The 22,799-nt window shown below is 45.9% G+C and overlaps 1 protein-coding gene across 2 annotated transcripts in view; it reads right to left on the minus strand.

Annotated features, from left to right (window-relative positions):
- LOC115155740 (ephrin type-A receptor 3) overlaps positions 1–22,799 on the minus strand; it is a 160,023-nt gene that overhangs the window by 97,895 nt on the left and 39,329 nt on the right. For both annotated transcript variants that reach the window (XM_029702651.1, XM_029702654.1), the window contains exon 3: positions 18,378–19,038. In XM_029702651.1, the coding sequence (XP_029558511.1) occupies positions 18,378–19,038 (661 nt within the window). The remainder of the gene's footprint in view (positions 1–18,377; positions 19,039–22,799) is intronic.

A 22,799-nucleotide genomic window follows, 5' to 3' on the forward strand; every position in this document is an offset into this window, starting at 1 on the left:
AGAGAGAGGATAGAGAGAGGATAGAGAGTATAGAGAGAGTATAGAGAGAGGTAGAGAGAGGATAGAGAGAGGATAGAGAGAGGATAGAGAGAGTATAGAGAGAGTATAGAGAGAGGTAGAGAGAGTATAGAGAGAGGTAGAGAGAGGTAGAGAGAGGATAGAGAGAGTATAGAGAGTATAGAGAGAGTATAGAGAGAGGTAGAGAGAGGATAGAGAGAGGATAGAGAGAGGATAGAGAGAGGATAGAGAGAGTATAGAGAGAGGATAGAGAGAGTATAGAGAGAGGTAGAGAGAGGATAGAGAGAGTATACAGAGAGGTAGAGAGAGGATAGAGAGAGGATAGAGAGAGTATAGAGAGAGGATAGAGAGAGGTAGAGAGAGGATAGAGAGAGTATAGAGAGTATAGAGAGAGTATAGAGAGAGGTAGAGAGAGGATAGAGAGAGGATAGAGAGAGGATAGAGAGAGTATAGAGAGAGTATAGAGAGAGGTAGAGAGAGTATAGAGAGAGGTAGAGAGAGGTAGAGAGAGGATAGAGAGAGGATAGAGAGAGGTAGAGAGAGGATAGAGAGAATATAGAGAGAGGTAGAGAGAGTATAGAGAGAGGATAGAGAGAGGTAGAGAGAGTATAGAGAGAGGATAGAGAGAGTATAGAGAGAGGATAGAGAGAGTATAGAGAGGGTAGAGAGAGTATAGAGAGAGGATAGAGAGAGGATAGAGAGAGGATAGAGAGAGTATAGAGAGTATAGAGAGAGGATAGAGAGAGTATAGAGAGGGTAGAGAGAGTATAGAGAGAGGATAGAGAGAGTATAGAGAGAGTATAGAGAGAGGATAGAGAGAGGGTAGAGAGAGTATAGAGAGAGGATAGAGAGAGGATAGAGAGAGGATAGAGAGAGGATAGAGAGAGTATAGAGAGAGTATAGAGAGAGTATAGAGAGAGGATAGATTTCAGGGTCAGTTGTGGGGTGGATAGTCACAAAGACAGAGCTGCTGTGAAGAGCTATGTCACAGCTTTGTCCTCTAGGTCCAGGAGAGATGCAGAGATGGAAGGAGGGAAGGAAGGAGGGAGAGATGAAGGGAATGAAGAGGATGACTGAATAAGGTGGGATACCATGTGGTCTGTGAAAAAGCTTCATTCTGCAGAAGCACCACCAAGAAGTAGATCTAAAATCAACACTAAATCTCTGCTTAGAAGACCTCTAGTCCAGGGTTATGTTCAATACCTCTAGTCCAGGGTTATGTTCATTACCTCTAGTCCAGGGTTATGTTCACTACCTCTAGTCCAGGGTTATGTTCACTACCTCTAGTCCAGGGTTATGTTCAATACCTCTAGTCCAGGGTTATGTTCATTACCTCTAGTCCAGGGTTATGTTCATTACCTCTAGTCCAGGGTTATGTTCATTACCTCTAGTCCAGGGTTATGTTTATTACCTCTAGTCCAGGGTTATGTTCACTACCTCTAGTCCAGAGTTATGTTCATTACCTCTAGTCCAGGGTTATGTTCATTACCTCTAGTCCAGGGTTATGTTCACTACCTCTAGTCCAGGGTTATGTTCATTACCTCTAGTCCAGGGTTATGTTCATTACCTCTAGTCCAGGGTTATGTTCATTACCTCTAGTCCAGGGTTATGTTCATTACCTCTAGTCCAGGGTTATGTTCACTACCTCTAGTCCAGGGTTATGTTCATTACCTCTAGTCCAGGGTTATGTTCATTACCTCTAGTCCAGGGTTATGTTCACTACCTCTAGTCCAGGTTTATGTTCATTACCTCTAGTCCAGGGTTATGTTCATTACCTCTAGTCCAGGGTTATGTTCATGACCTCTAGTCCAGGGTTATGTTCATGACCTCTAGTCCAGGGTTATGTTCAATACCTCTAGTCCAGGGTTATGTTCAATACCTCTAGTCCAGGGTTATGTTCATTACATCTAGTCCAGGGTTATGTTCATTACCTCTAGTCCAGGGTTATGTTCATTACCTCTAGTCCAGGGTTATGTTCACTACCTCTAGTCCAGGGTTAGGTTCACTACCCTCTAGTCCAGGGTTATGTTCATTACCTCTAGTCCAGGGTTATGTTCATTACCTCTAGTCCAGGGTTATGTTCATTACCTCTAGTCCAGGGTTATGTTCATTACCTCTAGTCCAGGGTTATGTTCATTACCTCTAGTCCAGGGTTATGTTCACTATCTCTAGTCCAGGGTTATGTTCACTACCTCTAGTCCAGGGTTATGTTCACTACCTCTAGTCCAGGGTTATGTTCACTACCTCTAGTCCAGGGTTATGTTCATTACCTCTAGTCCAGGGTTATGTTCACTACCTCTAGTCCAGGGTTATGTTCATGACCTCTAGTCCAGGGTTATGTTCATTACCTCTAGTCCAGGGTTATGTTCACTACCTCTAGTCCAGGGTTATGTTCACTACCTCTAGTCCAGGGTTATGTTCATGACCTCTAGTCCAGGGTTATGTTCATTACCTCTAGTCCAGGGTTATGTTCATGACCTCTAGTCCAGGGTTATGTTCATGACCTCTAGTCCAGGGTTATGTTCATGACCTCTAGTCCAGGGTTATGTTCATGACCTCTAGTCCAGGGTTATGTTCATGACCTCTAGTCCAGGGTTATGTTCATGACCTCTAGTCCAGGATTATGTTCATGAGGTGATTATAACTGAACTTATCCAGAACACTTAGTTCTGTTTTCCATTACAAAGCTTTGTCTTTTATTTATTCTTAGTGAACACAGCCTGATGGTTTCCCTCCATCCCCTCTTCCCCAGGTTTCTCCTCTGTCTATCAGCTTGGCCGGTCTCCACACATGGCTGGTCTGGGCATACTCTGTTGTGTTTGGCATTCAGACTGGAGAGATGGCTAAATGCCTGATCACTGAGGCCTGACCGGCTTTAATCAGCTGAGGACACACACACACACACACACACACACACACATACACACAGCTCTCCCTAAAGTGATGACTGGACTGAGGAACAAACTGCATCCTTGGGTCAGATAGTTTCCTGGCTGATGGAGACAGATGGAAAGATCTAGTTTATTCTGCGATCTGTCCATTCCTCCACGATGCAGCGTGACGGTGACATTTTCTGCTGATTGGTGGACAACCACCACACTGTCATGTTGAGAGAGACGTGACCTCTCACCATGGATCGACCATCATGCCTCTCTCACTTTCTCCCTCTCTCCCATGGCTCAAACTCACTGCCTCTGTTCACACACAGATCCCAGTGGAGTGTTACCTACAAACCTGATTAAGACATAGGAGACAACAATATACACAGCACACTTCACACAGCGAGGTCAAGGACACACACACACACACATCTCAAGCTGCAGTGAGTTGGAAGTGGAAGTTGACGGTGTCAGCTGAGGGATACAGTACTGTAGAATGTTACTTCTGCTCTCAGCTCTCCATCTGTAACCCTGCTGTACATGCTGATTGATGATTGTTGAATCGTCAACCAAAACCTGACATCGCTCTGCATCATTTCCTGCTCCTTGCTTACTTCAACATTTCTCCATAACCACAGGCATCCACATCCCGTTCCAGAAACATGTGAAAGCAATACACAGGCAACACACAGCAGCCACACAGGCCTCATAGCTGTACATGCACAGCAAGATACACAGGCCTCATAGCTGTCAGGCAGAACAAGATACACAGGCCTCATAGCTGTACAGGCAGAACAAGATACACAGGCCTCATAGCTGTACAGACAGAAAAAGATACACAGACCTCATAGCTGTACAGACAGAAAAAGATACACAGGCCTCATAGCCGGACTACTAATTAATAACAGTTCTGTCAGAAATCACATAACCTCGTCCCCAGGCTATTGCACACAGCGCATATAAACCTGGTACATCCACAATTCAAAGTAGGCCTTAGTGGAAGTGACCATAGAATTTTATGGGAGTGACCTACCTTACTGAGTAAAGTATTTGTCATCAATTAATTATTGCGGATCACTCTCCCTGGCCAGGGATGCATACCTGTCTCCCTCTTAACTGTCTACCTCTAACCTGTCTCCCTCTTACCTGTCTCCCTCTTACCTATCTACCTCTTACCCTCCCCTGTCTCCCTCTTACCTGTCTCCCTCTAACCTGTCTCCCTCTTACCTGTCTCCCTCTTACCCTCCCCTGTCTCCCTCTTACATGTCTCCCTCTTACCTGTCTCCCTCTTACCCTCCCCTGTCTCCCTCTTACCTGTCTCCCGCTTACTTGTTTCCCTCTTATCTGTCTCCCTCATACCTGTCTCCCTCTTACCTGTCTCCCTCTTACCTGTCTCCCACTTACCTGTCTACCTCTTACCCTCCCCTCTCTCCCTCTTACCTGTCTACCTCTTAGTTGTCTACCTTTTACCTGTGTACCTCTTACCTGTCTACCTCTTACCCTCCCCTGTCTCCCTCTTACCTGTCTACCTCTTACCCTCCCCTGTCTCCCACTTACCTGTCTACCTCTTACCCTCCCCTCTCTCCCTCTTACCTGTCTCCCTCTTACCCTCCCCTGTCTCCCTCTTACCTGTCTCCCTCTTACCTGTCTACCTCTTACCCTCCCCTGTCTACCTCTTACCATACCCTGTCTCCCTCTTACCTGTCTCCCTCTTACCTGTCTACCTCTTACCTGTCTACCTCTTACCCTCCCCTGTCTCCCTCTTACCTGTCTCCCTCTTACCCTCCCCTGTCTCCCTCTTACCTGTCTCCCTCTTACCTGTCTACATCTTACCTGTCTCCCTCTTACCTGTCTACCTCTTACTTGTCTACCGTTTACCTGTCTCCCTCTTACCTGTCTACCTCTTACCCTCCCCTGTCTCCCTCTTACCTGTCTCCCTCTTACCTGTCTACCTCTTACCCTCCCCTGTCTACCTCTTACCTGTCTCCCTCTTACCCTCCCCTGTCTACCTCTTACCTGTCTCCCTCTTACCTGTCTACATCTTACCTGTCTCACTCTTACCTGTCTACCTCTTACTTGTCTACCGTTTACCTGTCTCCCTCTTACCTGTCTCCCTCTTACCTGTCTCCCTCTTACCTGTCTACCTCTTACCCTCCCCTGTCTCCCTCTTACCTGTCTCCCTCTTACCTGTCTACCTCTTACCCTCCCCTGTCTCCCTCTTACCTGTCTACCTCTTACCTGTCTACCTCTTACCCTCCCCTGTCTCCCTCTTACCTGTCTACCTCTTAGTTGTCTACCTTTTACCTGTCTACCTCTTACCTGTCTACCTCTTACCCTCCCCTGTCTCCCTCTTACCTGTCTACCTCTTACCCTCCCCTGTCTCCCACTTACCTGTCTACCTCTTACCCTCCCCTCTCTCCCTCTTACTTGTCTCCCTCTTACCCTCCCCTGTCTCCCTCTTACCTGTCTCCCTCTTACCCTCCCCTGTCTCCCTCTTACCTGTCTCCCTCTTACCTGTCTACCTCTTACCTGTCTACCTCTTACCCTCCCCTGTCTCCCTCTTACCTGTCTACCTCTTACCCTCCCCTGTCTCCCACTTACCTGTCTACCTCTTACCCTCCCCTCTCTCCCTCTTACTTGTCTCCCTCTTACCCTCCCTGTCTCCCTCTTACCTGTCTCCCTCTTACCTGTCTACCTCTTACCCTCCCCTGTCTACCTCTTACCTGTCTACCTCTTACCCTCCCCTGTCTCCCTCTTACCTGTCTCCCTCTTACCTGTCTACCTCTTACCCTCCCCTGTCTACCTCTTACCTGTCTACCTCTTACTTACCCCACCTCCCCCTGTGTCTGTCAGAAAGAGCCTGTCTCCCGCTGTTCTGGGTGAGTGTGAGGTTGTGTCCTGCTCTCATCCATCTCTGTCACCCCCACCTCTAACCTGCACCCCACCCAGCACTGGGGGTCTCCCCAAATACCCCCCTACATCCATCTCTGTCACCCCCACCTCTAACCTGCACCCCACCCAGCACTGGGGGTCTCCCCCCTCCACCCCTCTCTTCCTACCCTCTCCCTTCTCCTTCTCCCCCACAAAACCTCTCCTGGGCCAGGGATGCATTCCTGGCCTGTAGTTAGCAGCTTTAAAGTCAACAGCACCATAGGAACCAGACAACCAGAGCCTGCTGTGGAGAGGTACTGCATGGCCTACTGTCTAGCCCCAAGCCCTGTCAGCCTTTTCTAGAAGATAACCTGATCAAATATTGAATAAGCCCTCCTCTTGTGTATGGGGCCTGGCCCAGGATCTAGAGACAGACAACACTGGGGCAGGGGGCCAGGGGCCCTCACACACACACTGGTGTTGCCTGGAGACTATTGTTCTGTTTTCTCCTCACAGTGGTTTATTCCTGGTTTAGACTGGCTGAATGGAGTCTTTAATAAAACCTCTATGTTTGGGATCTGAACTCTGTGTTATGTACCGTAGACGGCTTCTCTCTCCCTCTGGAGCCCCCCAGCCACTGCAGACTGGAGACAGTGTTATTGCTGTGGGCTGCAAACACTTTAATTAGTTTGCTTCGGTAGAATGGGGTTGAGAGGATTCTCAAAAAGTCAAATATCTCTGGAGGGGTTTGTGCCTGTTGCTGTTTATTTTCTGTGTTTGGGGCGTCTTGCCATCTGCATTCCCCTCAAAAACACTCTCTCTCACACACACACACACACACACACACACACACACACACACACACACACACACACACACACACACACACACACAGCAGAATACATTCAGATATAGTCTACAGTCACTGTGAGGGATTTATCTGAACTCTGTCTCAACACAAATGTGGTAGCTGGAGGAGAGTTATCGATCGGACACAGATCACTATCAATCAATCTCCTTTACTTATGCCATGGACAGTTCCCCTTGGATGTCAGAAATGGTAGGTTTTGGTAATACGGTCTCAGAGTATACCTAAAGCTGTTAACACACTACTGGTACTAGGTTCACAGTATGTGATAGAAGACTGACCTTGTGGAACCCTGAGCTCTGCTGCTCTGATCCAGGACCATGGTGGAGTCATCTAGGTATATTCACTGTGTGATCAGGCCCATGGTGGAGTCATCTAGGTATATTCTCTGTGTGATCAGGCCCATGGTGGAGTCACTTAGGTATATTCTCTGTGTGATCAGGCCCATGGTGGAGTCATCTAGGTATATTCACTGTGTGATCAGGCCCATGGTGGAGTCATCTAGGTATATTCTCTGTGTGATCAGGCCCATGGTGGAGTCACTTAGGTATATTCTCTGTGTGATCAGGCCCATGGTGGAGTCATCTCGGTATATTCTCTGTGTGATCAGGCCCATGGTGGAGTAATCTAGGTATATTCTCTGTGTGATCAGGCCCATGGTGGAGTCATCTAGGTATATTCTCTGTGTGATCAGGCCCATGGTGGAGTCATCTAGGTATATTCTCTGTGTGATCAGGCCCATGGTGGAGTCATCTAGGTATATTCTCTGTGTGATCAGGCCCATGGTGGAGTCATCTAGGTATATTCTCTGTGTGATCAGGCCCATGATGGAGTAATCTAGGTATATTCTCTGTGTGATCAGGCCCATGGTGGAGTCATCTAGGTCCATGGAAACAGTCATGCTGGGGGTTTAGGATGGAAACAACCCCGGGTCGGGTACGTACGTGCAGGATAACCAGAGAGTGTCCCTGTCACTGATAGAGAAACCAGTGACACACACACACACAGAGTGAGTCACAGGCTCTGATAGCTTCCATGTGGGAAATGACCTCGCTTTAGGAACAATATAATTCCATGGCTTTGGTAGACTTGGGAAAGGGCTTTGCTAACAAAGAGGTGTAATTGGTTCGCACTCAAAAAGATGCTGCATGAAGTTGACTTCATTATTCAACACTTTGGATTTTTTTACTGCATCGGGGAAAGCGTACACAGACGTTTCGACTTTACAGCCCTCTTCAGTGGGGTCTACCTGTAATACAAATTAGCCACAAAGAGATACATAATAATTATTGAATATGGGAGCAGGCACGAAGGGCAACTCACAAATCAAACACCCCAGGTGTCTGCTCACCTAAATACATCCCATCAATTCATGAGATATCCCACCACAAAAGACATCAAGCAAAGATGTTCAGAAATAAGTGGGGCCAACTCGTAAATGATATGCACAATCTGATGTGGAAAGGGCTCTTGTATAACAGTCTAAATGACAGTGGTCTCAGTAGGAAAGTGAACGTGTGTGTGCGTGTGCATGTGTGTGTGTGTGTGTGCGTGTGTGCATGTGTGTGTTATTATAGGTGAGAGCAACATTCGCTGCTAGCTAAGGTGTCAAGCCCTAACCAGTCCAGGTGAAATCACATACAGGCTAACAAATCCCAAAGACACACGTCCACACAACTCCTCACTAGAAAAGCGTTAGTGAAAAGTCCTTGTTGCTGTTAAAAAACCCTGGGAGACTATGAATGGCCTCTGAATGCACAATGCTCTCTCCAGCTGAGGTTACACTCACACACCGGCCAGTGAGGCTTAGGAGGAGATGGACCCAATGCTGAGCCAGCGTGACAGAGGAGGTTAGAGACGCTAGCAAGAACCACAACACACACACTCTACTGCAAGAACCACAACACACACACTCTACTGCACGAACCACAACACACACACTCTACTGCAAGAACCACAACACACACACTCTACTGCAGAACCACAACACACACACTCTACTGCAAGAACCACAACACACACACTCTACTGCAAGAACCACAACACACACACTCTACTGCAAGAACCACAACACACACACTCTACTGCAGAACCACAACACACACACACTCTACTGCAAGAACCACAACACACACACTCTACTGCAAGAACCACAACACACACACTCTACTGCAAGAACCACAACACACACACTCTACTACAAGAACCACAACACACACACTCTACTGCAAGAACCACAACACACACACTCTACTGCAAGAACCACAACACACACACTCTACTGCAAGAACCACAACACACACACTCTACTGCAAGAACCACAACACACACACACTCTACTGCAAGAACCACAACACACACACTCTACTGCAAGAACCACAACACACACACTCTACTGCAAGAACCACAACACACACACTCTACTGCAAGAACCACAACACACACACTCTACTGCAAGAACCACAACACACACACTCTACTGCAAGAACCACAACACACACACTCTACTGCAAGAACCACAACACACACACTCTACTGCAAGAACCACAACACACACACACTCTACTGCAAGAACCACAACACACACACTCTACTGCAAGAACCACAACACACACACTCTACTGCAAGAACCACAACACACACACTCTACTGCAAGAACCACAACACACACACTCTACTGCAAGAACCACAACACACACACTCTACTGCAAGAACCACAACACACACACTCTACTGCAAGAACCACAACACACACACTCTACTGCAAGAACCACAACACACACACTCTACTGCAAGAACCACAACACACACACTCTACTGCAAGAACAACGGGGCTGAAGTTCTGGAGCAACTTTATCACTAGCGCTAACATGTGCATGTTCTTCTTCTAGAGATGCTGTCACTTATATAACACCAGGACCAAGAATCATAGTGATCTAGGGAGTAGAGTAGGACTGTGTCCGTGTGTGTGTGTGTGTGTGTGTGTGTGTGTGTGTGTGTGTGTGTGTGTGTGTGTGTGTGTGTGTGTGTGTGTGTGTGTGTGTGTGTGTGGGGGGGGGGGGGTGTATCTGTGTGTGTGTTTGCGTGTGTGTGTGTGTGTGTTTGCGTGTGCATATGTGTGTGCGCGTACTTGTCAATTGAACACCACTTTTTTTACACCACTCCTCACCCTCTCGCTAAGCGTTTTTCCCTCTGCTCTCTCTCACACACACACACACACAAAAAGATTCAGGCACGCATGTTAGACTTTGATTCTATAACCGGGACCATGAGCTATTGGGCCAGGCCTGCGTCATTCTGACCCCTACAGCCTATTTGGTCGACTCCAGATTGCTCCAGTCCACTACAGACCACCAAAGATCACCACAGAGCATTTACTGTGAGTCCATTACAAACTATTTCCAACAAGTTTAGACCAATTCAGAAACCGCTTCAGTCCACCTCAGCGCTCCTCATTGAGGCTGGAAGAAGCACCATTAGCTCTGGTAGGGTCTGTGCCAGAGTGTTTTAATGTGTGTGTTTTCTTCGAGGCAATCAGTAACCCATTGTGTTTGAGTGTGTACTTCCAATCAGGTTTGGGGAGTAACGGATTACAAAACAATTGTAAGTGGAATCCGTTACGATACCAGAAAGAATACTGTAATCAGATTACAGATTACTTCTAATATTACTTTTAAATTCAGAAAGGATGTGACAAAACATTTTTTGACACCTTTTTGTTTTCTCAATGACATTCAAATCAGCATTGAAAAAAGGTGCAAGTTTGAGTTTGTTCCACCTGAGCGAGTCTGACCACAAATCAGAGACCACTAGGATGACACACCAAGTGCCTTTGATGGATCGAGGGAAAAGAGCAGGAGTAGGCTTTTGTAGGCTACAGTCCAAGCTACAGTATGTGTTCCAATGGTGCGACTGCTGTCGGCATCCAAAGATTATCCAACTTGAATAAACACTTGGAGGTAAGGATGACAGCAGTGGTGTAGCCTACGGGTAATACGGATATAACTTATTATTAATATCTTCATAGCACATTGATGTGAATCACACTGCTGCTCTCTCAATTAGATATTTGCGCCTTACGGGTTGTGGTTGTTGTGGATGGCTGTTCACAAATGTATACATGTAAGTGTATTTTAACCCAATAATGATTGAATTCAAGAAATTTAAGCTGGTTATAAATCATTGTTTTTGCAACCAGTAGAAAGCAACATTTGCAGTGCGGATCCCAGCCTACGAAATAGAATCTTGAGGAAGTTCCTCCCTTCTAAACTCCCCTGTGCTATTCTGCTCTATACTGGCAAAAAAACTTCTCACTTGCTGTCACGTCCTGACCAGTAAATGGGGTCATTTTGTTATTGTAGTTGGTCAGGACGTGGCAGGGGTGTGTTTGTTTTGTGTGTTTCGGGGTTTTTGGTTTATGTTCTATGTTTTCTATTTCTATGTGGGTTTTCTAGTTTGTCTATTTATATGTTAGTTTTGGGAACGACCTCCAATTAGAAGCAGCTGGTTGTCGTTGCTTCTAATTGGAGGCCATATTTAAATGTCTTTATTTTCTCTTGTGTTTGTGGGTGGTTGTTCCATGTATAGCTGTGTAGCCTTACAGGACTGTCGGTCGGTTTCTTTAGTGTTCACGTTTAAAAAATAAAAGTATAAGTATGGACACTTACCACGCTGCGTATTGGTCCAATGATTTCTCCTCATCAAAAGACGAAGATTATGGCACTTGCACAGTTTTTGGTAGTTCTCAAAGCATGCCATTCCGAGAGCAACATTTATTTTTTAACTTGAAGCAATGAGCCCAATGAGTCCTTCATGCCAACAAAATCATAAACAAGCGAGTAGGCTAATAAGTACTTTCTTTTTGGGTTATGCTCAGGAGAAACTATTTGGATAATCTACAGCGCATTCCAAAAGTATTCAGTCCCCTTGACTTTTTCAACATTTTGTTACATTACAGCTTTATTCTGAAATTGATTAAATTACTTTTTTTCCTTATCAATCCACACACAATATCCAATAATGACAAAGCGAAAACAGGTTTCTAGAAATGTTTGCAAATGTATTAAACAGGAAACCAAAATACCTTATTTAGAAGTATTCAACCCCTTTGCTATGAAACTCGAAATTGAGCTCAGGTACATCCTGTTTCCATTGATCATTTTACATTTTAGTCATTTAGCAGGCGCTCTTATCCAGATCAACTTACAGTAGTGAATACATACATTTCATGCATTTTTTTTTGTACTGGCCCCCCATGGGAATCAAACCCACAACACTGGCGTTGCACACACCATGCTCTACCAACTGGGCCACAAGTTTCTACAACTTGATTGGAGTCCACCTGTGGTAAATTGAATTGATTGGACATGATTTGGGAAGGCATATGCCTGTCTATATAAGGTCCCACAGTTCATAGTGGACGCAAAAACCAAGCCATGAGGTCAAAGGAATTGTTCATAACGGTCCGAGACAGGAGTGTATCGAGGCACAGATCTGGGGAAGGGTACCAAAAAATGTCTGCACCAAGAACACAGTGGCCTCCATCATTACTAAATGGAAGAAGTTTGGAACCACCAAGACTCTTTCTAGAGCTGGCCGCCTGGCCAAACTGAGCAATCGGGGGAGAAGGGCCTTGGTCAGGAAGGTGACCAAGAACCTGATGGTCACTCTGATAGAGATCCAGAGTTCCTTTGTGGAGATGGGAGAACCTTCCAGAAGGACAACCATCTCTGTAGCACTCCACCAATCAGGCCGTTATAGTAGAGTGACCAGACGGAAGCCACTCCTCAGTAAATGGCGCATGACAGCCCGCTTGGAGTTTGCCAAAAGGCACCTAAAGGACTCTCAGACCATGAGAAACAAGATTCTCTAGTCTGATGTAACCAACATGAACTCTTTGGCCTGAATGCCAAGCGTCACATCTGGAGGAAACCTGGCACCATCCCTACGGTGAAGCATGGTGGTGGCAGCATCATGCTGTGGGAATGTTTTTCAGCCTTAGGGACTGGGAGACTAGTCAGGATCGAGAGAAAGAAGAATGGAGCAAAGTACAGAGAGATCCTTGATGAAAACCTGTTCCAGAGCGCTCAGGACCTCAGACTGGGACTGGAAATCTGATAGACTTTGTTTTTTTAATGTAAACATATAGCCTAATCATATTATTAGCTGTAGTAGAAAGCAATGGGTTAGAAGAAGCCTACAAAACCAACCCATTGTTAGGTTCTAATAACGGTTTCTCCCCTTATCAGTAGTGACACATGCAATCGTGTTCCCTGCACTCAAGCTTCATTATGGCACCCCTGTCACGCCCTGACCTGAGAGAGACGGTTTGTTTCTCTATGTGGTTAGGTCAGGGTGTGGGGTGGGCATTCTATGGTGTCTATTTCTTTGTTTTGAGCCGAGTATGGTTCCTAATCAGAGGCAGCTGTCTATCATTGTCTCTGATTAGGAATCATACTTAGGCAGCCTTTCCCCACCTGTAGTTGTCAGATCTTCATTTTGTACTGCTTGTTTAGCCTACAAGACGTTACGGTCGTATTCATTGTTGATTCCTTTTGTTTGTAGTGTTCTGAGGTAAATAAATACTACGATGAACACTTACCACGCTGTGCTTTGGTCCACTCCTTTAGACGATCGTGACAACCCCTCATGTGTCTTATGTAACTAATGTTCCTATACTTCTGAGTATAACAATGTTCAACGTTTCACCCAGAATCCAACACCATGAAGTAAAATCCAACATTCATTTATGGCTAGCTATGTAAACACCAGTGTTGGGGAAGCTACCAATTAATTGACATTGGAAGAAGTTAAGCTACATTAAAGCTACCCTATACTGTAGCTTCCTTAACTGAAGTTACTAGTTCACAACATCCAAACTACTTCCTGAAAAAATTATCATATCTAAATCTGAAATGTGATAGACTACAAATTGCAAGAACAGATCACGCTGGAGACAGATGTTAACAGAATGTGTAATTTAGCCTATTAAATAAAAAAGGTTCAAATTAGGGACACAAAAAGTCTTTCAAGTGAGAATTAGGCAGGTCTGATGCCAAAAAAGAAAAAACATTCTTGCATACTTATTTTATTTAGTAGAAAAAATAGTAGTGTGTAATTCCAGTTAGCTACACCACTACATGGTTAATAAGTAAGTAACTACTGAAAACACTACCAATAATTACATTTAGTTCAACTACCACCATGCTACTACTGCAAAATGTAATTAAATTACTAGTTGAACTAAATGTAGTTTACTACTCCCCAACACTGGTAAACTCTAACATTGATTTATCCTGCAATGGATGTTGTTCAATTGGTAAAATACATTTTTGTCTTCTTCTAATGGCTCTTAAGCAGGTTGACATTTATTGGGATGAGTTGTCCTTGAGGCAGAACTGAGGGATTTCCACTAGATGGGCCAGCTGCAAAGTCAAAATTGGCTATATTGTAAAAATTATGAAAACAAAAATGTGCTTAACTTAAGGCATTAGGGTTAGCAGTGTGGTTACGGTTAGTGCTAAGATTATGTTAAGTTTAAAGTCTGAATTTATGGCTGTGCCAGCTAGTGACTACTCTGCAGAGCGCAATGGAACAAGGACATCCCGGGCGGTCAAACCTTCCCTTACCCGGACAATACTGGGCCAATTGCGCGCCGTCTCAGTCACCCGGTTGCGGCCGGCTATGACAGCCTGGGATCGAACCCGGGTCTGAAGTGACACCTCTAGCACTGCGATGCAGTGCCTTAGACCGCTGCACCACTTGGGAGGCCCTCAGAACAAGATTATTGACGAAAACCGCTAACCAGCACCTTTTCAGGGGAACGTAATCTAAAAGTAACTGAAAGTATGATTATGTTACTGAATTTGAGTAATCCAAACGTTATGTTACTAATTACAGGTAACTAGTAACTGTAATGGATTACATTTAGAAAGTAACATACCCAACCTTGCCTTCAATGCAACACAAACATGTCAGAGCCTGTTTCACTCAAACTAAAGGCCACGTGTATGACTAAGGCCAGTGTGTGACCTCTGTGTGTATGTATTTTCTGTCTTTGCGTCCGCTGTGTTAGGCATGAACTCGCTTGAGCTGGCATTCTGAGAGACCCAAACTGCTCAACACACATGAACACACACACACACACACACAGTGTGTGAGCAATAGTGAGCAGTCTTGCTGTTTTCCTCCATGGCAACACCCCCCACACAGCCTAAAAGAAGACCCAAAACATGCCGAAATATCTCCAGATCAAATCGCTACACAGTTGCAACTCCATAATGACCAGAGCCCATATTGACATAGAGAGCCAGTACTGGCCCATTGTTGTGTTACAGATGATCTGGAGATGATCTGGCTAATGAACATCAGTGTTTAGACGAAGAGACCAATCAGTCTCTCTACAGTCATCTTAACCACTTCTAAGATAAATGTAGAGTGCTCTTTCTTTCACACACACGTACACATAAACTAAGACAGGGTAGAAACAACAGCTAACATCACATGAACTGATAGATCAGCACCAATATATTGCTCAGAACTGGGAACAGTGCGTGTGTGTGCGTGCGTGCGTGCATGTGTGTGTGTGTGAGTGCGTGTGTGTGTCTGATAAGTAATAAGGACTAGTGTGTGTGGGGACTGTGTTTCTTGGTAAATCCAACAGGAATGTAAACCCTCGTCTCTCTCAGAGGAACTGGCGAACAGCTGCTGACACACACACACACACACTGTGACACACACATCCGGCTGGCTTCTGAGCGGCCTGTGTTTGCTGTTTTAAGGTCAAATTAAGTTTGGAGGACTTACACTGATGGTAAATAGGTGCTAGATCACCTACTCTGGTCCATTGTAACATCAGAGGACAGTGTCACTCCACTCCACTGGTCGACAATGTCTGTCCACAAAACTGCACTGAACTGCTGTTTGTTACTAGCATGATAAGGTGTCTACCCATCATCTCTCTATGGCTGAAGCAGATAGAGCCTACTACAAGGTTGAGATCCAGTTAAGTGAGACCCCCCTGAGGGAGGTGACCTTCAGTACTCAGACAACGTTACATTACTGGCAAAGGACTTTAAGTACATTGAGCTTTGTTCTTAATGCTAGCAGACAATGCTTGAATGCACTCACACACACACACACACACGTGTATGCACACACAAAGAAACACACACATATACACTGAAACACACCACATATACACCGAAACACACCACATATACACCGAAACACTCCACATATACACATATACACAGCGTATACACGTTGTATACACTGAGACATATACTCTGAAACACATCACATATACACCAATACACAACAGATATACAATGAAACATACCACATATACACTGAAACACACCACATATACACTGAAACATACCACATATACACCGAAACATACCACATATACACTGAAACATACCAAATATACACCGAAACACACCACATATACACCGAAACATACCACATATACACTAAACATACCACATATACACTGAAACACACCAGATATACACCGAAACACAACACATATACACCGAAACATACCACATATACACCGAAACACACCACATATACACCGAAACATACCACATATACACCGAAACACACCACATATACACTGAAACATACCACATATACACCGAAACACACCACATATACACTGAAACATACCACATATACACCGAAACATACCACATATACACTGAAACATACCACATATACACCGAAACATACCACATATACACCGAAACATACCACATATACACTGAAACATACCCCATATACACTGAAACACACCACATATACACCGAAACATACCACATATACACCGAAACATACCACATATACACTGAAACACACCACATATACACTGAAACATACCACATATATACCGAAACATACCACATATACACCGAAACATACCACATATACACTGAAACACAACACATATACACTGAAACACACCACATAGGCGGCAGCAGGCTAAAGCCTGTGTAGCTGGACTGTTTGTGTTCTTTTGAAGCCTCACTATGAAAACATCCCTCAGCTCCACACACATTTCTGAACAAACACACAGAGCTATGGAACTGGATAATTATGACAGTTTAATACAACACCCCACATTCGCTACTAAATCCTTCAAATACACTCTGAAACCTATACACACACACACACACACACACACACACACACACACACACACACACACACACACACACACACACACACACACACACACACACACACACACACACAGCAAAGAGAAATGGAAGATGCTGCATCACTTCTCAAAGAAAACACTCCATGAAATATTCAGTGAACTATAGCAGTAAAGCGTTTCTCTTCATCTGACTCAGAGTTATACTAACACACACTGCTAGGAGAAGTAGGTCTGGATACCTAAACATTTCCCTGCGTTAGCCACTCTGCTACCCGCTGCACATTACACTGGCCCCCCAACACTCATCTGTCTGTTAACACTAGGGGCCTGGTGGACGAGCTGCGCACATGGCCCCTCGCTGTCGCTGTTCATGGGGGGCTGTGTGTGTGTGTGTGTGTGTGTGTGTGTGTGTGTGTGTGTGTGTGTGTGTGTGTGTGTGTGTGTGTGTGTGTGTGTGTGTGTGTGTGTGTGTGTGTGTGTGTGTGTGTGTGTCACAGAGCAGCTGTCACAGACAGGCGTAACATAAGCCCTTATTAGACTCCATTAGTCGTCAGTGAAACTAATAAGAGATTGTCAAATACACCCAAACATTCACACTACTCACACTGACAGGAGAGAGAGTGAGAGAGAGAAAGAGAGAGCGAGAGCGCAGCAGGAGGTATTGCCTCACACTACCATTTGTCTGTCTTCCTTTTAAAGGGAAGGAGCTTCTCTCTGTTACCCTTGACACCAGAACTTGACCTATTAGATTGGCTTTGATCTTTCATTAAACTAAACGTCTCATTCATCCTTCCACTCACTCATCCATAGAATAGTGAATACACAGAGAGTAGATCAATATCTTCACATAGCGCTCAACACAGCACTTTCCCATCTGAAAGGAGAGAAGAGGAGTAGATGGTCTCTTGACGTGTCGGCGCTGTAGTCATTTATCTGGGCTCCCACTGAAACCAACACACACTATATCCCCATATTATAATATCTTTAAACACCATATGATACGTCATCTTCTCCAGGCCTATTTCCCAGCCCTGCACCCAAGTCAAAACACCCAAAACACCAGCCCAGTAACCTTTCACGACCCAGTCCTCAGCAGCACACACCCTTCTCTCTGATATCCCCCTCTCTCCACGGCCTCCAATAGTAGACACACACACAGAGAACTATGATCCTTCCTCTGTTCTGATGAGGTGAGTGAGGAGGAGCTCACTGATATACAGTAACTACTGCAAGCTGGTCCCTCTACCATATACAAACACAGAACTCCTCTCTCAACCCTCATACACACATCCCGTATCTGGTTTCTAGTGGTAGAGCGAAGGCCAGAGATGGCCGACAGATATAAGGTGTGTGTACATGTGCAGTAGATCAGGACTTTACCACAGCTGAAACCACGCTTTCAAAATATTACAAGGTACTGTACACACTCAGAGCCTATGTTGAAGTTACTGTATATTTCAGCAATGGAGTTGGAGGGAGGTGAAAGAGAGATAAAATAAAGGGGAGAGAGAGGGGGAGAAAAAAGTAGAAAAAGAAAGAAGGAAATGCATTCAGTGAACATTAAACTCTGTCTTACCTTGGCAGGAGCTCCCTCTGTCCTCATAGCCAATGTTACACAGACACTTCCCTATGGGCACTAGCCACTCCCCCTCTGTACTACAGTACATACGCGGTGGCTCCTCCTCCTTGGAGTGATTGACACACGAGCCCTTCACCTCCACCAATGACTGAGAGTCCATTGGCACCGTGTCAGGGAAGGAGGCCAGGTTCCTCACAATGAATGGGCACTTCTTAAAGTAGACCCTGACTGACACCAGGGCCACACACGCCCCCACGTCCTGGAACGCCAGGTAGAAGCCCTTCTTGGTAACAGGCCCCACCTCCCGGACCTCCGTGTTGAGCTTCAGGATGCGGTCCCCCAGGTCCATCTGGGTGAAGCTCTCGTCTGCAGCGATGGTGTCGATCTTAGAGAACTGGTGTTCTCTGAAGTGACTGCCCTGGTCCTCGTCTGTCTCCATGTACAGCAGGTTGAAGGTCTCCTTGCAGGTCCCCAGGACCAGGGGGATGGAGTTACAGTCTCTCAGGGTGAACTTTAGCTCCACGTAGATCTTCTGGGCCGACTGGCGGGGGATCCAGTTGGTCCTCAGCCAGTTGTTCTGACTGTACTCCATCACGTTACACACCTGGAAGGTCCTGATGGGAGTGTAGTGCTCGTCAACTCCGCTGATCTCCTCCCACTGAGAAGAGAGAGAGATGGAGGGGGGAGGTATGAAAGAGATGGGAAAGGGAGGAAAGAGAATGAAGTAATTCATTTTCTAAACACACCAGGATACTCATACATCATGTAGTTTAGTCTCCCTGTCCCAGCGGTTAAACATTGAATCAAAGCTGTGATGAATAGGGAAACACTTGAACAATGGTTTTTATTGTGGTTAAAGTGACAGGTGTTATAATGTATGGCTTTAAATGCCCTTATTCTCCATCAGAGTGAGTGGCTATATGAATGGATAAGTATTTCCTACACACAGAGGCTCTGGGTAAGAGGAACTTCAGTTTAATGATGAAAGGAGAGTCTGTGTTTTCTATTACAATAATAGTGATTTATTTGGCAACCAACAGCATTCATAATTTCTCTCCTTTTAACCCTTTCTTTCTCTTTCTATCTCTCTCTCTCAAGGCCTCTACTGAAGCCAGGTATTTTTTTCATACACGTCTTCTACATATGGAAGTCTCTTTACAGCATTAGAGGGGATTCTTTCTCCTCTTCATTCCACAGACCTTTAGCTTCCACTCCTAAGAGGAGCAGCTACTCAGCTGCGATCCCTGGTGCAAGGTTAGGAACACATTTCTCCCTCTCTCTCTGAAAGGAGATCACTGTGGGATGTAGGAACCAGGGTTTATACTATTATGACTTTGTCTTCATGTACAGCGATATGATGCAAATTAAAATAGATCAAATTTGACTCAGTGATTGCTCTTTCCACTAATACTGTCTTGGTATGAGTTCCCTGTGGGATGCACACACACTGGAATAAGATAGCACACACACACACACACGCACGCACGCACACACGCACACACACACACACACACACACACACACACACACACACACACACACACACACACACACACACACACACACACACACACACACACACACACACACACACACACACACAGGCATGCCAGTGTGGTCAGAGAGGGAAGCAGGGGTTAGAAATGAAATCCAGGTGGCTGCGCAGAGTAACTGAGACTTGCCATGTGTGTGTGTGTGTGTGTGTGTGTGTGTGTGTGTGTGTGTGTGTGTGTGTGTGTGTGTGTGTGTGTGTGTGTGTGTGTGTGTGTGTGTGTGTGAGAGAGAGAGTTATCCTATTCCAGAGAATGGTTGTGCTTTTAACCACTGCTGCCAAAACATATGAAAATGTTTATATGATGTGCAGCTCATACACTGGAGAATAGCATATTACATGGACCATCCCCTACCATACATGACATCATTATGACAAACTTCACCCCTCCCTCGCTCCTTTCCACTCTTTCTTCCTCCCTTTCTCTCTCTTTGACACACACACAGCATGAGATGTCATCTCTCAACTGCACAGGCTCTCGCTCCTCTCCAGCTCTGATGATGACAGTGGGCTTGTATAATTATCTCTTTGCACTACTGATACCAACAAGGGGGAGAGGGGGGAGAGAGAGGGGGGATAGAGAGAGGGAGAGAGATAAAGAGAGGGAGAAATGAAATGGGGAAACCAGTTGGTATGTTTGACAAAGCCCTAACCCTACACCCACGTGTGCATTGGTTATGAAGCCAGGCTAATTAGCACACACACACACACACACACACACACACACACACACACACACACACACACACACACACACACACACACACACACACTGGCAGCTAGCTGAGTCCCTGGCAGCGGGGCAGTGAGAGAGGAGAGCTGGTGTTTCAGAGAGGGAGATATGCAATAACCTTATAATCCTTCTCCTGATCACGTTACAGTGGAATTACATTGGTTAGACAAGACTGTCATGTCTACAGCCCTGTAGTAGTATTATATACATGACCTCTGTGATTTAGCCTTCACACACACAAATTCACGACACACACTCACATATTGTACGTATAAGTACACACGCTTTCACACACATACAAAGTTTCTCAGTTTCTATACTCTTCCTCTTCATTTAAATGCCTATGAGGTCAGAATGACAGAGTTACTGGGTTTCCATTATTGAAGAGAGAGAGTGGGGGAGGGAGAGAGGGAGAGAGTGGGGGAGGGAGAGAGAGTGAGGGGGGTTGAGAGAGAGAGTGGGGGAGGAGAGAGAGAGGGGGAAGGGAGGGAGAGAGAGAGAGAGAGAGAGTGGGGGATGGAGAGAGATAGAGGGGGATTGAGATTGTGAGAGTGCGGGAGGGAGAGAGAGAGTGGGGGAGGGAGGGAGAAAGAGAGAGGGGGGAGGAGAGAGAGAGTGGGGGGAGGGAGAGAGAGAGAGTGTGGGGGGAGAAAGAGAGAGTGGGGAAAGAGAGAAAGAGTGGGGGGAGGGAGAGAGAGAGAGAGGGAATGAGAATGAGAGAGAGAGGGGGAGGGAGAGAGAGAGAGTGGGGGTAGGGAGAGAGAGAGAGGGGGAATGAGAATGAGAGAGAGAGGGGGAGGGAGAGAGAGAGAGAGAGAGTGGGGGTAGGGAGAGAGAGAGAGAGAGAGGGAATGAGAATGAGAGAGAGAGGGGGAGGGAGAGAGAGAGTGGGGAGGAGAGAGAGAGGGAATGAGAATGAGAGAGAGAGGGGGAGGGAGAGAGAGAGGGGGAGGGAGAGAGAGAGAGTGGGGGTAGGGAGAGAGAGAAAGTTGGGGTAGGGAGAGAGAGGGGGGAGGAGAGATAGAGTGGGGGGAGGGAGAGAGAGAGAGAATGAGAGAGAGAGGGGGAGGGAGGGAGAGAGAGAGAGTGGGGTAGGGAGAGAGAGAGAGTGGGGGTAGGGAGAGAGAGGGGGAGGAGAGAGAGTGGGGGGAGGGAGAGAGAGAGAGAGAGAATGAGAATGAGAGAGAGGGGGAGGGAGAGAGAGAGAGTGGGGGTAGGGAGAGAGAGGGGGGAGGAGAGAGAGTGGGGGGAGGGAGAGAGAGAGAGAGGGAATGAGAATGAGAAAGAAAGGGGGAGGGAGAGAGAGAGTGAGGGTAGGGAGAGAGAGAGTGGGGGTAGGGAGAGAGAGGGGGGAGGAGAGAGAGTGGGGGGAGGGAGAGAGAGAGAGAGGGAATGAGAATGAGAAAGAAAGGGGGAGGGAGAGAGAGAGTGGGGGTAGAGAGAGAGAGAGTGGGGGTAGGGAGAGAGAGGGGGAGGAGAGATAGAGTGGATATGCGTCAACAGCAACCTTGGTAAAATCCTCTGCATTATCATTAACAGCAGACTCGTACATTTCCTCAGTGAAAACAATGTACTGAGCAAATGTCAAATTGGCTATTTACCAAATTATCATACGACAGACCACGTATTCACCCTGCACACCCTAATTGACAAACAAACAAACCAAAACAAAGGCAAAGTCTTCTCATGCTTTGTTGATTTCAAAAAAACCTACGACTCAATTTGGCATGAGGGTCTGCTATACAAATTGATGGAAAGTGGTGTTGGGGGAAAAACATACGACATTATAAAATCCATGTACACAAACAACAAGTATGCGGTTAAAATAGGCATAAAAAACACACACATTTCTTCCCACAGGGCCGTGGGGTGAGACAGGGATGCAGCTTAAGCCCCACCCTCTTCAACATATATATCAACGAATTGGCAAGGGCACTAGAAAAGTCTGCAGCACCCGGCCACACGCTACTAGAATCTGAAGTCAAAGGTCTACTATTTGCTGATGATCTGGTGCTTCTGTCCCCAACCAAGGAGGGCCTACAGAGCACCTAGATATTCTGCACAGATTCTGCCCGACCTGGGCCCTGACAGTAAATCTCAGTAAGACCAAAATAATGGTGTTCCAAAAAAGGTC

The sequence above is a fragment of the Salmo trutta genome, chromosome 20 (assembly GCF_901001165.1).
Source record: "Salmo trutta chromosome 20, fSalTru1.1, whole genome shotgun sequence".
Classification (NCBI taxonomy): Eukaryota; Metazoa; Chordata; class Actinopteri; order Salmoniformes; family Salmonidae; genus Salmo; species Salmo trutta.